Raw genomic sequence first — 22,522 nt, forward strand, 5'->3', positions numbered from 1 at the left:
CATAAACGGTTTATTATGAAGGTAACTGTTTTTACTGCTTGGAAATAGACATATTTTATGAATATATATTAAAAGCATAAAACTCAACCTTCTGTGACTGAATCAAAAGTTTAGTGTAATATCAAAGAAAAAAAACAGTTTCACAGAGCCTTAATTTTCATGGGTACCTAATTTCGTAGTACTGCAGTCATCATACACCTTCTTTCATTATGAAATTTCTTTTCTGTCACTCTGTAAGCTTGAAAATTTGCACTCTCAGTTAAAATTTATGTTTACTTTTTATCAGTACGTAGCCCCAAAATGACTGGGCTCTGTTCAAAACTTCAACAAAAATCCTCCTCAGCCTTGAAGTAAGTTATTTTTGTGAACAGTGGACTTAACTGAAATAGGTTTTATTACAGATTTGTACCCTGTGTCCTTACACAGTCCCCACTCAAAAAACATGGGCTCCTTCCCAGCAGCCACTTTAGTATCTGGACTTCGCATAATGAGTCCTCCCCATCTCAGCATCCTCAGCTCTCTCTGAGGTCTTTTAACAGCTGGTGTAGTGGCTGGTTTTGCAAGTAATGTTTGGTCTTGTCCTTTTACTTGGCCACTCATTTGTGAAAAATACAGGAACATAATAAATCCTGGGGCTTCTATTTCCCTGTCAAATGCGGCCGAACTTAATAAATACATTCTAAAGGTGTCGAGGTACAAAGTAATTTTATATGCTTGCTAAAAAAGATAAACTTCTCCAGGAACCATAGAATCATTTAGGTTGGAAAAGACCTTCAAGTTCATCGAGTCCAACCATCAAACGTGCCCCCTAAACCATGTCCTGAAGTGCCTTGTCTATGCGCTTTTTGAACACCTCCAGGGATGGTGACTCCACCGCTTCCCTGGGCAGCCTGTTCCAATGCCTGACAACCCTTTCAGTAAAGACATTTTTCCTAATATCCAACCTAAACCTACCTTGCTGCAACAAATTGTTGCCATTTGACCCCTTATGCTGTTGTTAATTTGAAGACATTAGATTAGATTAGGTCAAATTAGATTGCATCTGCTCTTTGGGTATATATTGCCAGTTATCATCTTACCCAGCTTACCTAGTGTGTAGTCTGTGTTGAAACCACATAGCAGCTTTATCAAGAACCCTTATTTTGGATTTGTCAGGATTATATATTGATCACCTGGATTTCAGTGACTTAAAATACACTAATATTTATGTGGCTGTTGATCTATTTGACACCTAAGGGTATATTATTAGATAAGCAATGTTTACAGTTTAAAAATTCAGTTTTAACAGTTTAAAACTGTTAAAATTTACAGTTTCGAAAACTCTTGTGTTAATGGTTAACCTGACTTTGCTCCTGAAGTGACATTTTTTCCAAATTAGTTAAAAATGAAATATAATGAGGTTTTCCAAGGATTCTTTAGAAAATTGCACACAAACTAGAAAATGGAAATTGCATGTATTTTCCTACTTTGCATCTGAAACTGAAGATGGATTCAGATGCAACTGTGTTACTCTTTGAATTGGGCATGGCAACTATCAGCCTTGAAAATAGAGGGCCCTATACAAAAGAAGTTTCAGATTTGACCTGTAGATCAAAATGATGTTATATATAGGACACCTAAATGTTTTCATGCTGTTCAAACTGATAACTTTACCTAATGTAAATTTGTATTGCCATCTTTGAAAATTAAATATTTACTAGACCCCAAATTAAGTCTTAAGCTGAAATTTTTCTAGGTTTCAACAGCAAATTCCTATAGATAATAGCTAGATACTTCTACATGATAGATTCATGTCTTAACATTATATGCATCTTTTCTGAAAATGCTACATATATTTTATGTTGTGTGCAGTTGTGATGATCTAAGAATATAGGCAGATTTTCACTCAGGTAATTTTGCATCATTGAACTAATGAAAACACGTTGGGAGAAATTAGGAGAGTTGTGAGGCACACAAAGGCTTGCTTTCTGTGCTGTGGAGAGATGTGTCTTTGCATCTCTAAGTATTTGGAGTGTATTTAAAAAAAGACGAGTAACTCATAAGGGTGAGAGAATGAAGAGGAAAAGTGGTGGGGAAGTTTCATATACTCCAGACCATAAAACTATGAGTAAGTAGTACCTGTTCCCTCAAACCAGTCTTTATTAATGAAAAAAGTCAAGCTTTTTTGGAAGAAAAGTTTTCAGCTCTTGATAGCCTTGAAAATGGTAAATGAACATAAACAAAACAGTAGAATCAGAAGAAAGAAGAGATTAGGTATCCGCTTACACAGCCGGATGGTGGGTGGATGTGTGGGAGGCCACACACAAGAGTCCCTTCAAATCTACATTAAAAATACAGCAGTATTTTTACAAGCAGTAATTTTTTATTATACAACTTGTCAGTTGCGTTTCCAAGAGTCTTGTAAACCTTCCTCATAAAGTCTGTCTGCTTTTAGCTAGAAACAAGACAAGTGAGCTCCCTGAAGTCTTGAGAAGCTTGATTTTAACTCCCTGATCAGATGGCTTTCCTTTTTGACTCCAGCCGAACAGCCCTGAGGCTGCCCTGAGGCAAGAGATAAAGATGCAGATGACCCAGTCTTCTCCTGCTTTGTGCTTGTAGCTTGTAGCCACAAACCTCTGCTGGTCCAGAAATGTTAGTAAATAGAGAAGAATTTATTGCTTTCATAAATAAAGCTCTTTCCTTACATCTTTGACATTGCAACTGTTGAAGCCATTAAAATCCTGGAATTGGTTTCTTAACTTAATTTGTTGAGGCTTCTGCGTGAGTCCTTCAGTTGCTGGGGACAAACTTAGTAAAGACTTGAATGTCACATTCTAAGGTTTCATTTTTCATTTATTTTCTTCTTCAGTAAGTATTACTGTGTGGTTAATTTGTTCTCTGGGATGGATAAAATAGAACTAATATGAAATTCAAATGAATTCTTCTGCTGGCAGCCTGTTTTTTAGCAGCAATAATGAAATATAATGGCTAATGGATAGTGAAAAAGATCAGTATTTTCCTCAATAATTCAGGGCTTTGATATATTTAAGCACTCAGTAAAAATGTCCAGAAAAATCAATAACTTAAAATTTTATTGTGTACTTTTGGATTGTATAATATATATATATTCTTGTTTTGTTTAACATCAAGTTACCTTTATATATGCTTTAGTCATTAAAAGGAATCACTTTAAAGGGTTTCACTTTCAAAAATTTTAAACCTGGAAAAAACCCCAACTTTTTCTTTCTAAATCTACAGGCTTTTTTATGAAATTGGAAACCAGTGCTGTGAAGAAAAGACATAATTTGTGTTAGCACTTGTGGGGATGCCAAGGATACATGTAAAATACCTGACCGAGCTGGTCAGTGCAGTAGATTTATCTTTCATAAGGAAGTTGAATAAGATTTTACAAGGTTATTTGCTTCCACCTACTGACCATTCTTGATATTACAGACAAAAACAATTGAGGGAATACTTCCATAACTTCCAGGGTCTCATCTTTCCTCCTGATACAGGGCATGATATGATATGAATTCTGTTTGCCTTTTATATTTCATTACTTTCACATGAAAAAAAAATGATGTTAGAAATTCAAATAGCTTTTCTAAAGTTTCTTAGCCTGCAGAGTTTTCTTATTTCTTGGGGGTTGGTTGGTTGGTTGGTTCTGGTATTCTGTGTTATGATGACAGGGGAGTAAAGGAAATAGGTTTTGGATAGCAGGGAGATAACAAACTGAAAAATGTATAATAAAGTATACCGTCATGTACAGGTGTTAGTTATGTTAGCATGACTAATGGCTACTTGAGGATATTGATTTCACTGTTTCTATTTGCAATTCAAGAAGTAAAATTAAATTAGAATTACAGAAACTATGTAATATAAAGTGTATGAAGGTTTCTACTGCATCCTAAAGCCAAAATGTCATGCAGCGTCATGCTACCACCAATGATTACTCTTACTTTCTGGAGCTTTTTTTTGTTCAGTAACATTTGTATAATGCTAATATTGGATGAAGGCGGTAGATATGTTTCCCAAGGGCCTAGTGTATTAAGCTTCAGAAACATATGAATGATCAAACAGAGCAAAATTGGGATGAGGAAAGGGAGCCTTCTCAGTAATAAAATGGGTGTCATACCTGTTGTATTCTATACTGTATGCTTGCAGTAGATGTTGCTGTCAGCTTACCCAAATCATTAGTTGTCTCCAAACTAGCACTGAAAGAATTTTACCTCTTGGTCTCACTTTCTATCTGCTAGGCCATAGTACCCAACACAACCATAAATTAATACCAGGTGGTCACTAAATTGGCTAAATTTCAGTAGGAACATTTAATGGCTACCTTTCAGAACTGTATGCCTGCAAACACAGAGGTGAGCATAGTTTCACCATCTCAGTTAATGCAATTCTAGCATTAAATATATGTGGCAGTGTCCTTTGTGGCACTTTGTTCAACTTTTAGAAGTTGTGTTTGTCCTGTGTTGCTCCTGATGTTCTGCATAAAACCTTGCTTTGTTCCATTCTTGCTGCTACCCAGTGTAACAGACAAAAAGGCAGTTTTCTTCTGTGCTGCCGTGAAAAAAACCAGAGCTCTTAACATTTTTATAATAATATAATGTAATTGGCTGTTATGCAGTGACAACTGGAGAACAAAAGGAATTGTGTTTTAAACTGAAATGGATGAGAGGGTTTTCCACCTTAGTGCCAGGGTATGTCTATAATTCATTCTTTCCATCTCTTCCCATGAAACATCCCATGAAGTATTCTGTCATTATATAATTTGCCTAAGATAATAATTCTCCAGGAGGAACAGATTTTGCTGTTTTTTAACAATGTTAAAGAAAGTCCCTGATATATTGTTCATATCTATAGGATTTTACACTTGCTTTACTGCAATGGTACTTCTTAATCTCAAATAATTCATACAGTTGGGAAATTTGCAATACACATACTAAAGTGACAGCGCTTTGTCATTTTGCACTTACAAAAAGTAGCACAGATGTCTCCCAGAGAAGAACATGCTGATTTCCTCCCTTCTTGCTCCGAGATTGACAGATGGTTGATTTTGATGATTTTTTTTACAGCTTAGTTTCTGTGTACATTTTTTCTGTAAAAGAGGTATAGCTAGGATGTAGATGATGTATACTCAAATATTTATATTTTAACATGTATTTGATTAAGCCAGTAACTTCACTGATTTAAAGAATTATAATGGTAATTGTTTCAGAAAAATTGGTTTGTTTTGCTTGGGCAATTAAAGGTTAAGATATGCATGCATGTCCCTGACATGAAATACTCTTGTCACTCAGAGAAATTCTGTCTGAGTTCAGTTACAGTTGGTAACAAAGTAGCTGACTGCTTTTCTTCCAAAAAGACTTCATCATAGACTTTCTAGAGACATCAGATGCACAACAAGCAACTCCTGTAATTGTTTCTGAAGAAATGACGGAACTATTGCTATTGTTTTTAAAAATAAAGCTGTTGCAAATTACAGTTCATTATTCAGCTAATAAATTTGCAGATTATTGATTTTAGAGGAGACTCAGTGATTGTCTTCCATTATTTCTTCTTCGCCTCCTGCACAAATTTTTACTGTTCACATTTTTAACTCCTTCCAACTGGTTTAACCCCTTTGGGCTGAGGATTCTTGAATTCTACTTTAGTCCTTCTTTGGGTAACCTGTCAGTATCCTTAGTTATACTTTATTAGAGTATATGCATTTGTGAGGATTTCACCCATTAGTAAAGAAAAGTCCTGTTCGGGAAGTCAGGCTTTGTATGGTATTACATATTAAATGATTGTTAACAGTCCAGGTTATTAGCTGATGATGTACCTAAAGCAAGTTTGTCAAAAAATATTTAGGCAATATTTGCAATACCAGAAAGAATAAAATAACAATGGACCCTGATTTTTTTTTTTTCTTGTCCTTGTGCAGAAGTCTGAATTCAGGTCTCTAATCTTGAAGACAGATAGCTAGTTCTTTCCCCAGATCTGATTATAGCATAATTTCAAAGATAACCCAATACCACTCTTTCTTCCTGGCTTCAATATCCAGTAATATTGAAACCATACATACATAGTTTTCATTGCTAATGGTGCAGTGGTTAATTTGTAAGATTCACTTTCCATATCTTTAGATAGAAAACCAAACACTGTGAGGTGAAATGATTGTCTAATGTTCAGGGATAAAACCCAGGGTAGAAGTTATGTCATTTGATTTTCAGCCTGTATCTTTTCCTTATGGCTGGTATCAGGTAACTTCCAGGCACGTTGTCTCTTTAATTCCTGATTGCAGCATTGAGATCCTCAGCTGAGTTGGCCTCAACTGTTTTCAGCTGGGCTGCGTGCTTCATTTGTACCTTTTGCCTTACTGGTGGTAGACAACCACGTAAGATGAACAGTGTGTCGTGGTTTAACCCCAGCCGGCAACTGAGCACCACGCAGCTGGTCGCTCACTCCTCCCCATCCCACCCTGCCATGGGATGGGGAGGAAACTCAGAAAAAAGAGTAAAACTCAAGGGTTGAGATGAGCAGTCTAATAATTGAAATAAAATATAATAACAACAATAACAATTTTAATGAGAAGGGAGATAACAAAAAGAGAGAGAAATAAAACCGCAGACAAACAAGTGATGCACAATGCAATTGCTCAGCACTCGCTGACCGATGCCCAGCCAGTCCCTGAGCAGCCCTAAACCCCTCCCAGCCAAGTCCCCCCAGTTTATATACTGGGCATGACGGCTCATAGAATGGAATATTCCTTTGGCCAGTTGAGGTCAGCTGTCCTGGCCGTGCTCCCTCCCAACTTCTTGTGCACCTGCTTGCTGGCAGAGCACGGGAAACTGAAAAATCCTTAATTTAGGATAAGCGCTACTTAGCGACAACTAAAACGTCAGTGTGTTATAAACATTCTTCTCATCCTAAAGCCAAAACATAGTACTGTACCAGCTACTAGGATGAAAATTAACTGTATCCCAGCTGAAACCAGGACACCGTGCTGGGAGGAAGACGGTTTTTCTTTTATCCAGGTAAAACTGCATTTTTAATTCACGTTGAGTAGTGAGTGCTTATGAACTTAGGTTTCTTAGACATTGCCTTTAATGGGAAATGGCAAAATAGCAAACTAAAATCTTCTATGGGTAGCAGAAGAGATCAGAGTACTGTTAGGTTTTGAACAAGGTGTATTCATCGTACTGAGAGTTTGTAACAGCTATGACTAGAATCCAATTGGAGCTACTATATTCTGCAGCCAGTTAACTTAGATCAGTATGTGAGATGATAGAGCCGCCCTTGTCCTTGGTAATATGAAAAGATATGATTAATTTTTGATTAACCAATAAATAAGTTAAAGAACTTTCCATTATTTCCAAAAGGTGACTTAGGGCATAGCTAGCAGGTGAAGAGCCCTGGTGCTAATGAAGTTTGAATTCATTCCTCTGAGGCAGAAAGATTTTAAAAGCTGAGCTTTTTTCCTCACTCAGCAAAAAAACCCCTGAATGTAAATATACAAACAAGCTTAGGAAGTCAGCCTGTAGGCAGAGATAATATTTCCTTATCCACCAAATGGGAAGAGAGACATGGTGAAAGACTGTCTGGCTGCCAGTAAGTCACACTTGAAAGAAAATGTCTGAGTGTTACATTCCTCAAAGTACAGTCTGGTTCCCCATGGAAAGTATTTTGAATATGAAGAGTATTTGAGGTGCTGATTCATATATGAAACTAACTAGAACGACAAAGGTTTTTGTTGTTGGAAATACACTTCTTAAGAAGTGACAGAGAACTTGATATGGCTAATGAAAATATCTTTAATATCTCCTGCTGTGAATGAAAGTATTTTTTCCAGGAAACTTCAATTCATCTTACTTGATTGAATGACTTCTTTTTTTTTTTAATCTTTTATGGGTTTATGGCTTAGGTAAGAAGTCTTTGGTATTGAAATACCAGTCCTTCATTTCAGATGAATAGGCATGGTGTTGAAGAAACATAACTTTTTTATTTTATATTTGTGTAAATTTTTAACAGGAGCCGCTGTTAGCCTTAAATTTGTAGTTTGGGATTTATGCAGCAAGTAACTCTAGCCAATAATCTAAAATCTGATGAGAGTAGTTTTAGCTTCAGTGAGAGGCTGGGGAGGACTTACTTTTAACGAAAAATTGTCCCTCATCTCTATGTCATTTTTTCCAATAGAAATTTCTAAAGTTGCAGTATGTAAGCAAAATTAGCTTCCAAAAATACCCTCGCTAGAAAGGTATAGTTGAAAACAAAAGAAAAATCATAATAGGTCACTTGTCTGCACTTTAATGACTTGAATTATATTTGGCTTACTTGGTTTCCAATACTAACCTGTTGTACAATGGGATAATATGAAGAAAAAAATGCCTTTCAGACTATACTTTTTGTAATAATTATTATCTCTGCGTGTCTTCAGGTCTGCTGGCAAAAATCCAAAGGTTCAATGAGAGTCAAAATGCCTTAGGAATAAAAGGAACATGTCTTGGGTGTCATTAGGTTTGAGAATATTTTTTTGACTCCGGAAAAAACCATGTCTAAAATATATGTGTGTACATATATATACACACACATATACACAGATTTGTACTAAATAGATGCTTGATTATTCTTGAATGTTGCAATGAGATTCAGACAGAAGTATCTTCAAGATATCAAGAACTAGTTAGCACTCTTGACAACAGGCAAATGTTTGAGCAGTTTTTTCCTCTTAAGCTTACCTTTATATTTTTTAAGCTACCATCACTAATTAAAAAAAAAAAAAAAAAACCAAAACAGAAAAGAGAAAAAAGGAGTGAAGAAGCAATTATATTTTCCTCAAGATGCAAGTAGAAAAAGCAAACATATATTATGAAGCAGAGACCATCTTTTTGTCTTATGAGCTGGCTATGCTATATTGAAATAGGTTGCGTTTTTTGCCATGTTTCAATCCTGTCTTTATGTTCATGCTTGTAATAAAGTTTAATAAACCTTACTTAAAGACATAATACTAAACATTGTACATATAAATATACTCTATATACAAAAATAACAGTTCAGTAAAGTGTAATAGGTCGAGAAAGCCGCTCTTCAGACTTTGAGGCCCTTTCCGCATCCTGAGTTACTTCCACCCCCCTGGTCAGTATGCTTCGTGACAGTCTTCTCTGTTTGTCTTTTCAGGATACTAAAGCAGAGTGCAGTTCCTGTGTAGAAACTGAGGACAGAAAAGTAAGTGGCTTGTTTTAATGTAGTTTGTCAGGCAACTCTAGTAAGTGGGTTTTTTTTGTTTGGTTGATTTTTATTTTTTTAATTAAACCATATCAAATTATTTTGTGGTGGTTTATGCGTGTATGTTTTATAAAGTTTACTAACAATAACTTTCCTAATGTATTGTAACTTCAATGGGGATGAAATAGTCTTACGCTATTGAACATATTTCTGTTAGAAATTTGAATAACTCCTTGTTTGGAAGGGAATTGTAATCTTCATTTCATTAAACTATGAACAATTTAAAAGGCAATTGCACTTCCTGTTCTTAATTTCCGTCATTAACAAAATTACCGTGTTACATCTTTCATGGTAATTTTGGTGTACCATGTTAAATATTTGTGAAATAGCAAGATAAGGACTGCTTTTTCTTGCTTTTATAAAGTATCTTTGATACTGATTTTTTTCCTTCTAAATAGTTGATGTTTAAAAAGAGTTTATCTTATTTTATTTCCAGTTTTATTTTCTGTGAACAAGTATAAAATATGTTTTCAGTTGTGTTCTTCACCTTGTTAGTTTTTTTATTTTTAAACTGTACGTTATGGCATGTATGTTTGAATATACGTGAATAAACTTACATTTTTAGAAGGAATTCTGAAATTGAAGTACTATCAATTTCTACTCTAAAATGAGCAATGCAGAAAGCTGCCTTCTAGCAGTAACAACATCATATTCTCAATTTGTTTTGAAACAGTAGGTCTTTATGCTTAATTAAGCATTAGTTTAACTGTACTATAATGTGTGATACCAACGCTCTATTATTCAACTTCCCTAAAGTTTTTTTGTTGTTGTTTTTTAACTTCTTTTGGCTACTGCATCTTCCTCTGAGGATTCAGTAGCTCCTCCTTTTTTAAAAAATAGCTGTCAAGTTCTTTTGCTATAAAAATGAGGTTTCATTAAACAGCATTGTACCAAAAGCACTTTAGTTGTTCAGGATAGCTCAGATGTCCTACAAGTCCAATATAAAGTGCTGTTGAAGTTAGTGCAGAAAGCACAAATTATTTGCTTTGTTGAGATATGTGATAAAGAATCTTCAGAATTTCAGTGATTTTTCAACATTTTCAGGAAAGAAGTGAAGGAATTATTTTGAGCTGTACAGAAACATATTAAGAATTCAATTGAGATACTAAACTGTGAATATAACTAGCAGAGAAAGTATGCTGTATCTTAGATACCAAGCAGCTGTTACTACTCTTCGATTGTGAAGTCCTCAGTACTAAGACAGGTTGATTTTCTTGCATTTAAATTAAGTCAACACTGAATGTTTTACTCTGATGTGTATAATAGAACTAGCTTATTGTAGGACAATTACGAGGACAGCAAGCTAATACAGCAGAATTTTTTTGAAGTTTAGAAACTCTATCAGCTTTATCACAAGGCTCAAAAATACTGTAATGGTATGTTTAACAATGCTTTATGTTAGTAAAGGACTACAAAATTTACATCAATAGGAACAGTAACTTTGCCGTATTTTTTGAGAGTTGAAACACAGCTATTTTCCTATGCATTAAATTTAAGGAAATATCTTTGATATTTACACTCCTAATGCTTTTTCAGTTCTCTGGGAGGTTTAGGGGGGTGGTTGTTGTTGTTTTTAAAAGCATTTTAACAAACCAAAGCATTCTTGCTTTGCTGCTTTTTTTCTATTACTGACTTTAACCCTATTCTCCTATGTTAATATCTTCTACTTTAGTGCTTTGTAAAATTTCCAAATTCTCCTGCTTTCTATTTTAGCTTCCTTTTTTTAGGCTGCATTAAGTTGGAACTAGTGACAAGTTATGCCTCCTCGTTTCTTGTGCAGTTCCTTCCATTTTTTTCTCAAGCATTTTGAAGGTGCGTAGTGAGCTGAATCAAAATTAACCTGGTTAACGTGTTCATGGTACAAACTAACCAAGAAACAAAGGCTTCACATAGAAGTATATTCAATTTAAAAATTTTAAAATTGTTAGAAATAAATATCAATCCTGTTTTAAAGTATTTTCTCACTGAAGGGAGCGAGCTGGGTTTTTTTAACTATGTTTCACTGAAATTTTAAAATTTGGAGCTAGAATCCAGTTCTGGATTACTAAATCAGTGTGGTGTATCTCTATGTGTCAAGTAGTAACCAAGTTCGTGAAAGTGTTGAGCACCTGACATGTAATTCTCTAAATCATCTGGTACTTATTATGTGAAACTCAGGCCATTTAGGCTTCAGGTTCTGAGCAGTAGCTTTTATGAAACTGTTGTTTTATAGTGTGCTAAAATGCAGTTTGGGACCTTATTTCTAAACACCAGGATCTGACTTTTTTGGTGTGGGTAGCAGCTACTAAAACTGCACAACCAAAAAGTTCTTTTTATTGCTTGAATAATGGGAAAAGTTGTCAAGAGCCTGATAAGCTTTGGACTGCAGTCCTGTTAATGTATGTGTTGTATTTCCTTTTCCTTGTATTACAACTTTCCTTCTGTCTCGCAGAGGTACCAGACTGTTGCCAGTAAACTGTTTTTTTGAGTTTTTTTCTTCATTGGTGAGATGATTTCTACCTCAGTATAAATTACAGCAGCTGTATATCTGATACTTTTTGTTGGCCTCAGTGATTGCTCTGAGTTTGAGTAGTTTCCCAAGGAGCTATCTTTCTTCAGTGACTGAGGCTATCAAGACTCACCCAGCTGTCTGATTCCAGAAAGGGGCACCTCATCCAATGCAGAACATGTCAGCTGACTTTTTCTGAGACAAGCCAGGCCCTAGGACTGAGCAAGTGAAGTGAAGTGAAATGAAAGAGCATGAGATTCCCATGTCACCCTATGCTTTATTACTTCACTGGCCTGTAGTGCTCACTTCCCTCTCCCTTCTTGATCTTAGAAGCAGTGGCATGAAGGTGAGGTGACAGTCACAGGGTCTCCAAACTTCCTGCGAGACCTGGGGAGTCTCTCTCTCTCTGTCTCTTTCTTTATGTATCATTAAGGTTGAAGAGCTGGAGATCTGGAGGTTATCAACATTGCAGTGCCGACTGCTATGAATATCTCATCCTTTTGGCTGTAACTACTCATGCATACAGACATGTCTTCAGGTTTACAGACTCTTCTGTGATCTTGCCTCACTAATTGCTGAAGTAATAACAACAGATGTGAAGCTTGTTGAGTTTTGGGCTATGATTTGTTTTTTGACTTACTAAAAGCACAATTTTTGCCCAACAACAATGACAATATGTTCAGTGCTTTAGCTTTCAAATGCAGAAACTGGAATTAACATAAAGAATTGTCTAGCAACCCCCTACATTTATCTTCTTCATTTTGTTAATTTGTTGAAGCATTTTGAAAGAACAGAAATGTAATAAATACCTATTGTTGTTACATGGTATGTTTCATCTTTTCTCTGTGTTTGGTCCCAAAACTGAAGCTTCGGCCAAGCTTAAGTGGCAGATTTACTTTACAGTCCAGGGACATAGATTACCAATGGCCTATTAAGTGATCATCAAATAAAGATACATCAATCTTGGTTAATAATAATGCATTGTTTGATGTTTATTGAAAGCATAAATTAGGAACTTAATGTAATTCATAGAACCTGCAACTCTGTAAATAAATATTTTTATTTCGTCTAGGTTGAAATCAAGACAAACTGCTGCAATTAGGACATGCATCATTAGTATCTAATAATTTGCACTTCCATAATGAAATATACCGCTAATGAGCTATATCATTAGCAATTAATGGAAAATTTTCCCAGTTAAAAAAAAAATATAAAACTGCAAGGTGCCTTTTCTTGCAGTCTTTTTTTCCTGAATTTCTTAATCTCTAGCTGCTGAAGTAGAAATTTATGTAACCATGGCTAAAGCATTGCCTGAAGGCAAACTCAAATTTAATATCTGTAATTATTTTGAAAACTATTATTCTATAAGTGACAAAATAGCATTTAATTATCTTAACCACTTTATCACTATGATCTATCTCTCCATTGTTATTTCAACTGACCTTTTTACGTAAGATTCTACTTATATTTTCTGCAATGATAAAAGCCCTCAGGTTTGAGAGTAACAGGTGACAAGTAATCAACAGTCAGCTGTAACTGGCCTGTATTATTATGTACTACTAAATTGCATTTACCATTGCCAGCAGTGGACCCATACGTGTATGTACCATTCATTTCCTACCTGATCGATATTCATTTCTGTGTTTGTCACATCCAACCTTTTTTGTTTTGATCTCATACCTTCATTCTGAACATCACAATATTTGATGTTTAATGAATCATGTGATCGTGAAAATGTCTCAGCTTTGCTTTTCAAGGAAACGTGGAAACATGAGCCCTAAATTTTCACAGAAATAACCTGTTAAAAACATAAAAAATGTGATTTTTGTAAAAATACATTGATTTCTGAAGCTAGTTGTGTGATGTTTGGGGATTTGAGTCATAATTTCAAAGCCTGTGATGGTTTTCAGCATGAGGTTTTGCTTTTGCAAGGGTGATGACAGTTGTGGGGTTTTTTTCTTCTACCCATGTTTTCCAACATAACTGTGTGTGTTGGGGGCAAACTAAATGGTTGTGGTTGAAGGGAATTAGTAAGGGTATTGGCTGTTCTGCCAAGAGGGAGACGATGTGGATTCCTTTACTTACAACCTTTGCTTCCATTTGGTATATCCAAATGCTAAAGACTTCTAATGTGTAAAGCCTTTTTGTTGTTGTTGTTGATCTCTCATCTCCCATTACCCGAAAAACTTGCCCCTAATACATCTTCCTCATCTTTTCTTTAATCTCAGTTCACATATTTATATGGTCTGAACAATTATCTCCCCCCCCCCCCCCCCCCCCCCCCCCATGTTTATATGGTGCTTGCATAGAACAGGAAACTTCAAAAATAACAAAAAAAAAAAGGAACTGGAAATAAGATTTCTCCCTGTCCTGCTCTGTCACTGAGGTATGAACAGAGCACAAAGGGAATACTTTATTCTGCAGTTGCATTTGTCGTATCATCAAATTAATTCATGGCAACACTGTGAAACCAAAACTCTGATATGAAGTTATGTTTCCCCTTATTCCCCCACCTCCATTTTGTTATATTTCCATCTGAAATGGAAAATGGAGACACTGAGAACTGAATGGAAAGTTAACTTACAATGACCTTTCTGTGCTGGATATCTTTGTTTCAGTTGGTTTTTACTACTAGGAATGTTGTATTCTGCAGCTTTGGCTTCTTCATTTTTGTTTTATTTCAGCTCACTCTTTTTAGTAATAGACTCACTTTTGCTGTAATGTGCAATGACATTCTCCTCAGTATTCCTTGCAGGCAACATAATGCTGACCGTTAACTAGCAGCTAAGTGTTATTAGCTTGGTGGCTCAAGGTCACTCAGGATATCTTGCTTCATTTTCTGTTCTTGAGAAGGAAAGTAGCTTATGGAAAGAACACTTTTGAGAAGCATCTTGACTTTAAAATTTACCTCTTTTGAGCTCAGAGTGCAGAGGCTTTATGAGAGCAATAGACTTTATGGGTATGCATTAGACCAATAACATGATAGGTCAGTAAGTTAGAAAATTTCCCTGTAGTGACATAATGTTTCATAACTCCCTATTACCTTCCGTGGGATACGGTATAGGCAGTAATGCCTTTCCTTTTCTATGCCTGCTGTAGAAAATATTTTACTTTTTTTTTTTTTTTAGTACCTTCTGTCAGAGGATCTCAAAGTACTTTACAAACATTAAAAATACCTATGAGGAAATTACTTACATTTATATTGCTCAAGTTACATATGTGGAAATAGAAGCGTGAAGGGGAGACATAATCAAGGTTACAAAGTGAGTCTGAGACAAAATGAGGAGGAAAAGAAACAGCAGTACAAATATATTTTACTTTGCTTATTCTATGGTTTCTTGCAATTTTTCTTTTTCTTTTTTTTTTTTTTTTTTAATTTATAATGATCATGTGAAAATGTTTTCCATGGAAGTTTAAGGGAAGAAAAACTGTCTTATTAGTAGGCAGAAAATTTATGCAATTTCATTAACATTCTTATTCAGGTTACTATGGGAGAGAATTAATAAGGGTATCAAATAGTGAAGAGCTGATAAGAAGCATCATGGAGGGACTGACTCAACTACTGGCATCTAAGATGTGGATATATTTATATATTGTTTCCTTTCATCGTAATCCCTTTTTCTGCTGTCTAGGAGCTTTCTATCAGTGAATATGAGTATGTGTCATTTTTATTCCCTTGTGAAGGCATCATATAATCTGAACAGTTTTGTAGAGTTTTGAGATGCATTTTTCCTCACATTCAAAGAAATTAATTTTTTGATGAGGGAAGATCACTGACTCCAATGGATTGGTAAGGAAGTCTCTAAATTGTGTTTGGATAGATTCAGAGGAATCTAAGGAAGTTTTGAACATTAATGAGCCTTCTGGTGTCTACTAGACTGAACAAATTATTCCTATTTCATCTGCCTCTTTAACTGTTGTACAAATAGTAAGGAGTATTACTGAACCACCATATGACAGGACCACATAGAGTATAAAGGATTGGCCATAGAATTCAGAAACAAGGGGGAGTAACCCAGAAGCGAGAATAATGAGCTGTTCCAAGAATAGTATCTACCTGTCACAGTACGCCAGAGTTTTCCACTGACATCTCAGCTCATGTAAGTCAGATTTACATGATGCTTCTTGAGTCTTCCTCAGTACAGAGCTGGAAGATTTCAAAACTTCCACAAAAGGGTAAAATTATCTGGGGGGGGAGGGAGGGGGCGTGTTGGTTGGTTGGTTGTTACCAGAAAAGTTACTTGAAATCCATGGCTGACTCCTCCACAATGATTTTAATTAAAGATCTGTTGCACTCCAGGTATCCTAAAACTCAGAAAGTTGACTCAAACCCACAGTCTAAGTTGTCTGGGTATCATTTATTGTTATTCATATTACTTTTAGTGATATTTTTTCAATCAAAGGATTTTTCTTTTCCTTTGTCTTAGTTTATGTTCTTTTCAAGTAAAAGCACTACTTACCGAAAAATAAATAGCTGCAACTTGCCCTAGAACTTAACACACAGCATTAGTCAGCCTAATAAATATTGGTGATTCTAATGTGAGGAAATACTCAGAAATCCAGTCCATTTCCTGGCATGTAGCTTGATACAGTGCAAAGTCAGGTTGGAAAGTTTCATAGTATTTGAATGATCATAATGTCAGTCCTATTACTGCTCTCTTGTTCTTTCTGTCACTGACATGCAATTATGGAATTTCACAACTGAAGTGATGACAATTGCTCGCCTGTGTGTGTATGTGTGTCTATCTTTCCCCTTAATCCAACTCTGTCTAAGAATCTGTAATTTGATAAAGTGGAATTGAAATGACAGGCATGACAGAAGTGCCAAAACAATAATTTGACCTCCCACTGAAGTGTCAACGTGTTCGGCTGCATGACTTTTACACATGCTGAATACACATAAGGGACACAGATAGTGTATTTGTTATGCTAGAATACCTGTTAAGACAGATTGCTAGAGAAAGGTATTACTACTTTGTGTCTTTTTACCAGCTCCATCTTTAATTGCTACATTTTATATCCCTGTGCTCTATGTATAAACACGATTCCTATTGCACATAAATTACCTGTATTTTATTAGGAGAAGATTTTTTTCAAATCTCCATTTTGAAGATATTTAGGTAAATCTTGAAATTATAATTCTGTGGCGATGTAGCAAATTAGTTCTTGAAGAGACTATTTATTCTTTACTTTTAAGGACAACTTTTTCATATTAAACCTCTTGGGGAAAGGTGTCAAAGAATGAAGAAAGAACCATATAAAAGGTACACCATTTCTTTTTCCAAAGTCCTTTAATACTGATGAAATACCTAGTTCCCATTCATACAGAATATGAATGTAATAATCTCTGTTACAGATTAGCCAGTGTTGTAAACAAATTTTATTGAGGACATCAGTCAGGAAACTGGCAAATTCTAGTTACAGCCTATGCAACATACAGAATATAAAAAATGTATTTTCTGTGGTAGCTATATACTGATAATTCCAGTTTCATTTGAGAAAAACCTTCTGGAATAAGTGACGAGCCAATGAGCAGTTTGAGTAGTTGATACCTTTGAAATGTCAGCTTTTCACTGAGGTAGACTGGAGTTTAAGAAATCCTCAAAATGTTTTTGTTTGAAATCTGAATCCAGTCTAAATGCAATTTGGAAGTTTCTAAAAAAGATCCATGGGCACTATGAGCTATATTATTCTCTATATACAGTATCACAGTTCTCTGTTACTATTACATGTTACAAAGGAAAAAAACAAAAACCCTCTTTTTTGAAAAATACTGCTAATTTTTATCCTTTCCTGTGACTAGTAGTCATGCCTTTCAGCTGATGCTTTTCCTAGTCTTTTTATTTAACACTTTGGCGTAAAACGTACCTTTATCTACTATCACATTCAGCACTGATGTTTGCTGTATGTGAATTTAAAAACTGGAAAGCAATCGCAATTCTTTTTGAACTTCCTCTGCTTTGAAATAAATTGCATTTGGTATATGACAACTTCCTGCTAGTAACTCCTAAAAAGCTCACTGAGCTAGAAATAGCATTCTGAAATATCTAATACTTCTATATAAATTAATAAAAAAAAATATTTTCACTGAAGTAAATGTATGCACAAGTTACTTTGGAATATATTCATGTGTACTGTACCTGCATTGCATATGATGAATTATATTCACCTGGGGACAAGGAAGGGGACAGAAGAAAGAAACTTTTTGGCTTTAATATTCAGCTAAATGTAAAATTAAAATATTCAGATTCAGGGAATAAAAAATATCAAGTGGAGAGGGAGAACTTAAGTCTGATTTGATGCTAATTATCTATCAAAATCAACAGAAAAATAATTCATGAGAGACTAAAGCCTTGTTGAACTTTTGACTACATCCGGCCATTAAGTTTTCAACAGGTATAAAAACACAGAGGGGGATTGGCTTTTGAAGTTATACAAAAAAGGGGGAAAACCTACAGATCTAATAATATTAGCATGCTGTGAATGGGAATATGTCTTGGAGCTTCTCTGTATTTATGAATGAATAAAACTTTGCAGCAATGGGGCAGTGCAACTTTTTCTACTATGTAGTGAAATGTTTCTTTTTAAAAGGCATCTGTTTTCTGGTAGTATAAGCATTTTGTAACCCGTACTTACTGCATCAGTAAGGTATAGCTGACCTTAGCAGTTTATGTTACCTCCATAACTTTCAGTTATTAATCTGACCTACCAGATTCTTTGCAACATGCCAGATACCAAGGTCAAATTATGCAAGTCCAAATGGCATGGATTTAAATATATTAACTATATCTCTCTGTAGTTTTATATTGTATACATATGCCAAAGTGTTTAATGGTCATTGCTCCCTTAGAGAAAAGTCACTGTCAGGTTGACATTTCCTTCCCTATCTTTTTGCTCACTTTTTAATAAGGATGTGGGAGACTTCCTAAAGAAGGATGGAGTTAACAATACGTACAGGCAAATCACCTTCTTGCCAGGTACTTCTGTGTTTACTGTCGGTTATGCTTGCTAACCCCAACAGCTGGAGGGCCTGAGTAACAAGAAAAAGCCCTGGGTTTCTGTTCAGCGCCTGCTTCACTTTGTCTCCCGCAGTTCCTCAGAGTGCCCATAATAAAACCGCCAGGGCTTTGGCAGCACTTTCAGACTGTGACCCTTCATGATGGTTCCTGCTGTAAGCCTGGGGAAGCCTCTTCAGTTTTTGAGGGTTTTTTTTTGGACCTGGTCTAAAGAACACCAGAGGGGGAGGGAAGTCGTACGTTGACGTGAACAATATTATCTTTCTGTGTTAGGCAAAGCGGTCTCAAGTCAGGGACTTTTCTTTCATTTAACTCACCGCCAACCGCCACAAACCTTCAATCACTGAGGAAAAGAATAATACACAAACTGGGAGCTGGGTCCCTCCCGATTCCTCTGGCGAGGCGAGGGGCAGCACGGGTGGCTGGGGCGGCCTGCGTGAGGGTGCCGTGCGCTTTGATGCCGTGACGACGCTGTGGAGCAGGGCAGTCCCGGCTGAGCCCGCAGTGGGGTCTTGCAGCTGCCGGCTGCAGGGCCTACAGAGCCGGCCGGAACCGGTTCTGACCGGCCGCAGCAGGTGCTGACCACCGCCCACACAGGCCGTCGCTGTGCCCCCTCAGCAAACCAGGCTTCTCCCGCCCCGCGCGCTCCCTTCCAGTGGAGGGGGCTGTGGTGTGTGAAGGTCCCAGGAAAGCAAACAAAAATAATTCGATAAACAGCACTTCAAATTTTAGAGGGCACGCACCGAAGTCATCGCAATTACAGAAAGCCTGCAGGTTGTAGTCGGAGGCTACAGGTAGGTCATTTGTTGTTACAGATGAGGTTGAATTGCACACCCAGACGGGTAACGGCAGAAGAAGCTGGGGTCCCTACTAACGAAGGGTGGCAAAGCACTATGCTTTTAATGGTTTGGCTTTTTACTTCTTTGTTTTGTTTTGTGTAATGCCTTTTTATGCTTTTGCCACTTGGTAAGAAGTCAAAGGCACATTAACCAAAGGCATAGCTGGACCTGTATTTAAAATAAGAAATACATATATTTCGTACAAATTAACTAGAAATTATGTGCTAAACAACAGTTTTAAAAGTCTGTATTTCAGCAGCAGCTAGCAGAGGCTAAAGACAACTTAGACTATTTCTTTCTAGCTTGTACGTATGCTTGTATGACTGCGCATTTAGAGATGTACAACATCTTGTGCTGTCATCTTGTCACGGAAGAAGTGAGAGGTTTTGCCTTGCTACGTGATAAAGTTGCTATAACGTGAACTTATATTCAGCTTTTTGCTAGGAGCTAGGGCTATTTTTATAGAAAAATGCTTCCCACCATAGAAGTTGAGCAGAGCTGTGCCTGCAACCCGTAGCCAGTTTGATTTCTTTTTAACTCTTGTGTTGAATTTTCCTTATGGAAGAACGTTTGGAATTTCAAGAGTGCGGAAATTAAAATTATAGACTTTAGTGAATGATTAAAAACCCTTTTCACTTCATCTGGTTGAGTGGAGCCAAATGTTCCTAGTCACTGCTTATTTTAGTAACCTGGAACTTTTTTTTTTTTTTCCTTGACATATAAAAATATAATCTCTCTGTCTCATAGGATTTTAGTAGTCTTTGATATAATTGTTTAACATTTTAACTGGATAAACTTTTAAAAAATTTTAAAGCTAAGGTCAGTTTTGGGAGAAGGCAAAGGGGAAGGGAAAAAGGTGTGTAGAATCCCTCTTACCTCTGATTTTACATACTTAAATAATTAACCTGAGTTTGAAAGTGCTGGGCATTCAACTTAAATCTTTGTTACAAGCTGTCATTATTGCCTTCACTTATTCTTGCTCAAAAGCTGCTTTCTGTGTTTGGAGAAAAGTATAATCAGCTCATTAAGGTGGGTGAAATCTAGCCATGATGACAATAAATGGAGTAGGTCAATGTTTGCTGGGATATGGAGCAGAAATACACAGCAGAGTAACTCCTAAGAGAACTTTATATAATGAGGCCACTGTGGGAAGCCACTTAGAGTGTTCTGCGCTCATAGAGAATCAGAGAATTTATCCAGCCGATAAGAGTATTTATTCTTGCATAAAGCTCCCAGATGGTAGTATTTAGAAAATATATACTTTTCTTACTTCTGTTATGCATCAGGCTTGTTGATGTGCTTTTTATTAGACAAGCAATCTTCCAGATGTTGTTTCATTAAACTGAGGTACAGAGAGATTTTCCATTAATTTTCTATTTCCAAGTTCTAGGCAATGCATTTTGATTTTCTTTCTTTAAAATTGCAGGACAGCATTTCATATATTAAGTGATACGCAGATTGCACATTAGCTGATTAATCTTACCAGAACAGCAGTAACAGAACACTTGCTAACTTGTCTTTTTCAGTTCTTCAAAAGGTAAACCAAACAAATATACAAGTTGTAATTTATAAATATATACAACTTCTGTGGTTAATTCAAAGTTTTAGAAAATGACAAACCTTCCTAAAAGAGAAAAGACAGGGATTGAGGAGCCATAAAATAAATAAAGTATTTTGCCTTAACTCAGTGTGTCTAGATAGTAAATCTGGGATGTATTGTGTGAACAACATTGAACTCGGAAAGTTTATTTTTCATACAGAAACCTCAATTCTTGGAAGTACGTGCACTTTAGAAGGAAGTGTATGTCTAAAAGTATTAAAACCTTTTTTTTTCTAGCTGAAAACATGTCCATCTGTGCTTAGCCATATAAATGTTCTGTTCCTACATTTTACTTTTCTTTGCAGTAAGAAAAAAACCTACTATTGACTTCAAAGGTGTTTGAAATAGGTGCTCCATTTTCATTAATTATCCTTAAGGAGCCTTATTGGTGAGGTGGAAGTCTAGAAGTTATGTATTTCTCCAGGAAAAAAATTAGAAGTGTAAGTTCTTTTATAATTTCTTCTGAGTCCTTGTAGTAGAACTCGTGTTAAAATAAACACACAAACATTGCTATATAGGAGGTGGCAGTTGCTTTCTATTTATTTAATCAGTATACCTGAGAGACTGATTTCAGGCTGCTCTTCTATGGTGTTAAGGTTGCATAGTCCAGTTTACTCTTCACTGAAACTAATGTGTATGAAACTTGGAAATTATATTTGAAATTTTTTGTGAAGAACTTGATGCAGGCCAGTGCTTTACTGTTCTAAATCATAAAATGGAGAGAGATAACTAATATTGCTTCTGTATCAAAGACTGTATCTCTGTGGAAGGATAAATTTTAATATTGAAAATTGAAATCCTTTTAGGAATTGAACTGCGTATTATATTTTTGCATTTATTTTCCGTATACCCAGTAGCAAAAAGTTTCTTACGGAAATATTTAGAAATGTTAGGTATTAATCATTCACTCTAATATTTAAGTACCTTTTTCTTGTTATTCCATGTCATCAACATGATTATGGACAAGAAAAGAGGTGGTATATTGATTCTACGTGCATATGGGCTAATAGACAGTATGCCTACAGCACTATCTGAATCTTTCAGATAGTCTGTCTTGAATTTTACGCAATGAATGTTCTGCTCCAGAGAATGTAGCTCTGTGAGTCCTCCGTTCTATTAACCTCCACAGTTGGTATCCAGGTATCGTAGAGGATTTGGCTTGCTGTGGGGCTTCTTTTCAGGAATTGAGACTGTCTGAAAGCAGTGATCCAAAACAAAGTATTGCTTATGCTTAACAACATAACCACAGAAAAGGAGAAGGGAAAGAATGTAAAACCAAAGGACATACTATGTTGTGGTGGCTTGACTGAGGCCAGCAGCTAAGTAT

At 36.0% G+C, this 22,522-nt stretch overlaps 1 protein-coding gene across 16 annotated transcripts in view; it reads left to right on the forward strand.

The window, feature by feature from the left end:
• RBFOX1 (RNA binding fox-1 homolog 1) overlaps nt 1–22,522 on the forward strand; it is a 1,352,985-nt gene that overhangs the window by 718,233 nt on the left and 612,230 nt on the right. For all 16 annotated transcript variants that reach the window (XM_049791518.1, XM_049791517.1, XM_049791521.1 and 13 more), the window contains one exon: nt 9,145–9,192. In XM_049791518.1, the coding sequence (XP_049647475.1) occupies nt 9,145–9,192 (48 nt within the window). The remainder of the gene's footprint in view (nt 1–9,144; nt 9,193–22,522) is intronic.

The sequence above is a fragment of the Accipiter gentilis genome, chromosome 33, assembly GCF_929443795.1.
Source record: "Accipiter gentilis chromosome 33, bAccGen1.1, whole genome shotgun sequence".
Taxonomy (NCBI): domain Eukaryota; kingdom Metazoa; phylum Chordata; class Aves; order Accipitriformes; family Accipitridae; genus Astur; species Astur gentilis.